Source organism: Amblyomma mixtum, chromosome 8 (genome assembly GCF_055824585.1).
Source record: "Amblyomma mixtum isolate Tamu chromosome 8, ASM5582458v1, whole genome shotgun sequence".
NCBI classification, from domain to species: domain Eukaryota; kingdom Metazoa; phylum Arthropoda; class Arachnida; order Ixodida; family Ixodidae; genus Amblyomma; species Amblyomma mixtum.
The window spans coordinates 128,535,712-128,541,882 of record NC_143019.1 but is presented as its reverse complement, the minus strand read 5'-3'; the positions used below and the strand labels follow the sequence as shown (position 1 = coordinate 128,541,882).

General features: G+C 47.2%; 1 protein-coding gene across 1 annotated transcript; it reads right to left on the bottom strand.

Annotated features, from left to right (window-relative positions):
• Nucleotides 1–478: 478 nt before the first annotated feature.
• Nucleotides 479–3,324, bottom strand: LOC149334383 (kunitz-type serine protease inhibitor A-like). The gene is made up of 4 exons (XM_089555117.1): nucleotides 3,269–3,324; nucleotides 1,337–1,525; nucleotides 1,078–1,107; nucleotides 479–855 (listed from the first exon to the last, which is right to left on the bottom strand). Exons 1-4 carry the CDS (start codon nucleotides 3,309–3,311, stop codon nucleotides 665–667), a joined length of 453 nt encoding a protein of 150 aa, XP_089411243.1. The 5' UTR covers nucleotides 3,312–3,324; the 3' UTR covers nucleotides 479–664.
• Nucleotides 3,325–6,171: the final 2,847 nt, after the last annotated feature.

Below are 6,171 nucleotides of genomic sequence, written 5' to 3'. Positions count from 1 at the left end.
CATTTCTTCCTTTCTATTGAAGCACCCATTCACTAGCGCACAGTGGTATGAAATGCCTACACTAGGTTCACCTTTATTCGCCACAATAAAGAAGGTTTTATGGCTTATGGGGTGCGCATTCGCCTATGTGGTTTGTTCAATTCGCCGCACGTTTCGAGGGATTTTTTTTTTGGTTTGCTGCAGACACCACTATATTATAGTCAGCAGTTGATGCATTGCAAGAGCATGGTTACGCCACTCAGGAATTTTGTGCCATTGATGCCGACGAGTGTTGGACGGCGGCTTTTGTGCTGCTGTGGCATATAACGCTATCGCATTAATATATGCGGAGCTTTCTTAGCTTTTTCTCATGCCGTGAATCCTTGAGTCTGTACACACACATATATAAATCGAGGTGTTAAATATTAAGTGCACTCAATATTGCTTGAAGCATTCACGAGAAGTGTCGATTAATGTAATGGCAACGACGTTGTTCATTGTAGGGAAAACAGTTTATTACTCTTTTCTGATTTGCAACAATTGTAAAGGTCTAAAGCAGTATACCGAAACACTTAGCTACAGAAGAACCTTCCATTTTTCTTATCATAGCGTTGTTTAAGTACTAAGCATAGCCATCTGAGACGAAAAAAACAACTATTTTCGGAAGCACAACTTTGCTCAGGCTCTATGTGGTTTTAGTGCTGCAAACGTCCATGCAGCGCTCGAAGGTCTTGAAGTTGTTTCCGTTGCTGAAGCAGCCGCCGAAAACAAAGGGACGGCAGGTGCCGGCCTCGCGGTCGTAGTAAAATCGGGGCATACGCGCCACGCAGGGTCCGGAATCCGCAGGCAGGTGGCACCACTTGGACTCCACGGGGGCTGCGAAGGAATAGTGTGGAACAGGGAAGGATGAAGTATTTCTTGTCAAAGTATCAGTATTGCTTGTATATCAGCGTCCACTTTGCGTCAGCGATATTGAATTGGATGTCAACTGGATTTCATGTGTTTTGCCTGAGTTCACGTCTTATACGCTCACTTTGATAGTGGTGGTGTGAGTGAATCGATGAATATTCCTGTTTATGCGACATAGTGGCTACTCACCAGGAACCTCTTCAATGGGCTTTGCCGTTGCTGAAAAAGATGGAGAACATAGTTTTTACTTCAGGTTGACAAGACAGCAAACCAACGGTCTCCTCAAGAAGGACATAACGTTTTCTTTCGTCATTTATTCTTTTCGCATAGCATGCAACCATTTCCACTTCATTGTATTTATTCCAATTGGGATATAAAAGAAATAATTCGCATTTTTCTATCTGCAATGTCAGCGCTAGGCTTAGTTACGCTGCTTGTGAGTGATTACCTGGCTGCGGTTTGCAGGACACTTCGCACTCGGACTGGTTGACGTAATTGTTCTCGTTGCCTCCGCAGCCAGTGTAGACGAACATTTCGCATTCTTCAGTCTCGGGGTTGAACCACCATCTCTCCCTGTATCCAGCGCAGTGCCCAGGCTTAGGCATCACAGTGCATTTCCTGTTCAAATTAGCCGCCGCTGGAACGAACAGAAATGTTTGCTCTAGGTTAATGCGCTGCATGAGGCTCTGTAGAGATATCTGCAACAAGAACAGTAAGTTCGTTTCCAGTGTCCTTCGCCCCTGTACCTTTCACAGAAGTTTTGAAGATATAGCTTTATCCTTTTCTTTAGCATACACTCTTTACCAAAAGTAACAAAGAGACGGGGTTCATTTCTCAGCCTTGCGTTGAGCCGTTAAGTCGCACCTTGCGATCTAACTGTTTGTAAGGAAAGAAAAACCCTCGTCCGCAGCTTCTGTAATCTTTTTGGTCTCTAGGGTGGTGTAATGGGTCCATGCACAACTCAGAATTTCTCTGCGTTCCACGGTTAGTTTCGGCAAACACGGTACATTTGAAGGCCGCAAGTTGAAACACACAAATGTGCGGAATTGCTAGTGTGCTTGTTTTATTTAGTTAATACTAGCGCACCAAATTATTCAGACGTCTTTCTTCACCGCTGAATTGGCGTTTTATTGCCTCGCTGGCTTAAAGCGCTGATTTCTCCTTTTCAATGAAAGTTAACTGTATCAATAACAACGATTATGATCTAAACAGCGCAACGAGTTCTCGTTGTAACTTTTCGTAATATGTCACAGCTAATTATAGTTTAACATTCTGATACCACCAGCTTTCTAACCTCGATGAGCAAGATTCTGCAGTTCACTGATTTAGCTACGGAAAAATAAATGATCAGATACTCCGTGTTGTACATTGGCACACCCAAAGTATTTGATAAGCGTGTCCACAAAAGCATTTTTAAAACTTAAACCTGAAGGTGATTCTTCGGCATTAGTTAACTGACTACGCTTTTATATATACCGGGAACATTGCTTGTGTAGGCCGCCCGGTAGCCGTCTTCTCCACTCCCAGCTTCACCCGTTGCAAAGTGTACCCCTGGAAGCCTGTTGGTAATACGTTTTTTTTTTTTCACGTCATCAAAGACCTGGTTACTGCTGTTGACCAAAGTGCCATAATTGCTCCCATTGCTGACTACTGTAGGTTGTAAAAACCTGCATCTTGACACACTTGCTATGTTCTACGGTTACCATCTATGCTAGCTAGTTTAGTTTTACGCAACCGAACTGTGACTTCTTGAAAAGAAGGCTGTCACGCGAATACTTGCGACAAAAGCCTGCAGCTTGCGGGGTTCGCTTGGGAGAAATTTTGGCAGCGAACCTCGATTGTGAGAAATAAATGTTATAATTGTTTTTCCGGCTCTATTTAAACCATTATTATTTTTCAGCATTATTTCTGTAAAGGACCCTGAAACCAACGGCGTAAATAGTTTTCACTAAAAAACTCAAGCAGATATACAGTGTGAAATCAGAAAGAGGGGTACTCAAAATTTTAGGCAGTTTTGAACGGATTTTCCATATGTAGTGCTTCTTACCAGTGTACTTGTTTATTTGGGAAATCTCGATACTATATTCTTGAACTATCAAAAATTACTGCACAGTCGCAAGACTACCCATCATTGCAGTGATTTTACTATATTCCAACTCTCTACCCTTTATGCAATTTTCCACAACTTGTGCTGAATAAACGCTTCAGAACGAGGTCCATAGAACTAAGTCGACGAACGGCACAGAGAGCCTTCATTGGTCTTGGAACCAAGTTTTTTCATGCTCCGAATACATAAGCAAGATTAGTGCACTGGTAGAACCTTTCTGTGAAACATAGTTAGTCTCACCTCTCAAAAGCAGGAATTTCAAATTGAACTCACCGAGAGCGGTGCTGACGAGAGCCAGGACGATGAGGGCCTTCATGTTGAGCTGCGGCGACAGAATGCTTTGTGAAGATTCCGCTCGAAAGGCTGCCTTTTATTCCCTCGAGAACAATGGAACAAACGTGATGTAGGCATGCGCGATTGCAAGAGGTGTTGTAATAGATAGAAGTTGCTGTGTATATTGTGATATTAACATCTCGAAGCGATGACAGCAACATGATTAACTGGCCTGCTTGGACAGTGGACACCTTAGTCGTGGTTTAAGCTACGCCCCCAAAGGAGCGGGAGCTTGGAAAGCCAATGAGCATAACTGCCCTCTGGGAAGAGTGGCTCCATTGTCGTGCTTTAAGCTGCGTGGAGGTCTGCGACGGAAGTGCGCTACATGCGTTGTAACTGACAAAGTTGTGTCAGAAATGTGGCAATGAAGCCCGCCGTGGTGGCTCAGGGGTTAAGGCGCTCGCCTCCCGAGCGGGAGTACCGGTCTTCGAACCTGACTGCGGCGGCCGCGTTTCGATAGAGGCAAAACCCACAATGCGCACGCGTGCTTTGCGATGTCAGTGCAAGTTGAAGATAACCAGGTGGTAGAAATTATCCCGGAGACCTCCACTACGGTACCTCTCTCTCTCTTTGTTCTTTCACTCCCAGCTTCCTCCCTTCTGTTATGGCGCGGTTCAGGTGTGCTCGGAGATATGTGAGACAGATACCGCGCCACTTCCTTTCCTCGAAAAAACAATTTACCAATTTACCGTAGGCTGTCGGCGTTCATTGTCTTCATTGGCGTTGAAAACCTTGTACACTGCGATTATTTTAAGGAAACTAAGTGCGCATAACTTATTCCCTGGGTATCACGCCCTAACTTCAAGGCGAAGTTTTAGTGCCGCCTCCAATTGAAGAACGAAGATGTGCTATCGAACTTGTCCTGTGTTTAAATGCGCCAAACCCCTATAATTTTTTCTCCCTATGGAGCATGAAACAGTGACTGTCAATCATGTATTTGTTTTTCACGCATTAAAGGCGAGGTTCTTTAACAGTTCTCAAGTGAAACATCTTTATTGAAAAAATATTGTCACGAAGTTGCGAGGACGGGAACGGGTTTATTTACAAGTCGGGATCGGGGACGTCACTGGACGGTCAGCGTCAGGCGGGCTCCACCACGGTCTCGCGCACACCGAGTTCTTCTTCTTCTTTCCGGTGCACTGCAGTGCGCCAGCGCCGCAGCGCGGCGTAACACTTCGCCCGGGGCAGTCGAAGCTCGACCTCGAGCGAGTTAGTCAGCGTTGTGACTGCAGCGTTTAAGACGGGCGACGTGAACGACCTGGACCTTGCGAGAGCGGCGATTGCCTGGGGTGACTTTGGCGATTGTGTAGTTAACGTCACTGAGGCGATCCAGAACAACAAAAGGGCCGCAGTACTTTGCGAGGAATTTCTGATAGAGGCCCCGTCGACGCAGTGGCGTCCACAGCCAAACGTAGTCACCGGGCTCATACGTCACCGCAATGTGTCCACTGTCGTAACGGCTCTTGGTGCGAACTTGTGCACTGAGTGTTCGGAGGCGAGCTAGTCGTCGCGCTTCCTCCGCACGGCAGAGAGTCTGCGCAATGGACGGATCACGATGGTCAGAAAAAGGAAGAATCGTGTCCAGAAAGGTGCGTGGTAGGCGCGCGTAGAGCAGAAAGAACGGGGAGTATCCAGTGACGTCGTGTGTTCCGGTGTTGTAAGCGTATGTTACAAACGGTAGCACAGTGTCCCAGTTCTTATGGTCGGCCGCTACATACATGGACAACATGTTCGTGAGGGTGCGGTTGATGCGCTCCGTCAGGCCATTCGTCTGCGGATGATAGGGTGTCGAATGACGATAGTCACAATTGCAGAGCCGTAGGAGTTCTTCCACGACATCGGCAATGAACTGGCGCCCACGATCGCTGATTACGACACGAGGAGCTCCGTGGCGAAGGATCACCGAGTGTAGCAAAAAGGACGAGACGTCTGTTGCTTTGGCGGACACAAGAGCAGCTGTCTCCACGTAGCGAGTCAAGTAGTCGATGCAAACTACAATTCAGCGTTGGCCCGTGGTAGACTTGGGAAGCGGTCCAAGCAAGTCGACCCCGATCTTCTCAAAAGGGGAGTAAGGTGGTCTGATCGGTTTCAACAAGCCGGCGGGCGAGGCAGTGCGATGCTTAAAGCGTTGACACTGCAGACAGCCTGCAACGTACTGCTGAGTTGACTTGTAAAGGCCAGGCCAGTAAAAGCGTTGCCGCGTCCTGTGTAACGTGCGAGAAAACCCTTGATGTCCAGCAGAAATATCATCATGCATGGCATGCAGGACAATGCCACGAAGACTGGCAGGGACAACCAAAAGCAGACGTGCACCCTCCACGGAATAGTTCTTCTTATAGAGCACGCCCTCTGATATGACGAACGGCGTTACAGGAGCAGACGTACGGGCTTGATCAAACAACGGCTGGAGACTACGATCCTTGAGTTGTTCTTGCTTAAAAGTCGCAAGGCTAGGAAACTCGGTAGAGACAGAAGATAAACAGTCATCGAAGTCCTCTTCACAACTTGCCGTGTCTGGCAGAGGGAAACGAGACAAACAGTCGGCATCAGCATGGTGGCGACCGCTCTTATACGCCACCGTAAAGTCATATTCTTGGAGGCGTAAGGCCCAGCGAGCGAGTCGACCGGAAGGATCGCGGAGGCCAACAAGCCAACACAACGAGTGATGGTCTGTAACAATCTTGAAGTGACGTCCATGTAGATATGGTCGAAAGTTTTGCACAGCAAAGACGACAGCGAGACACTCGACTTCCGTCACGGTGTAGTTGCCTTCCGATTTGGTCAAAGTGCGACTTGCGTATGCGACCACGTGCTGGGCGCCGTTGTGAAGTTGGATAAGCACT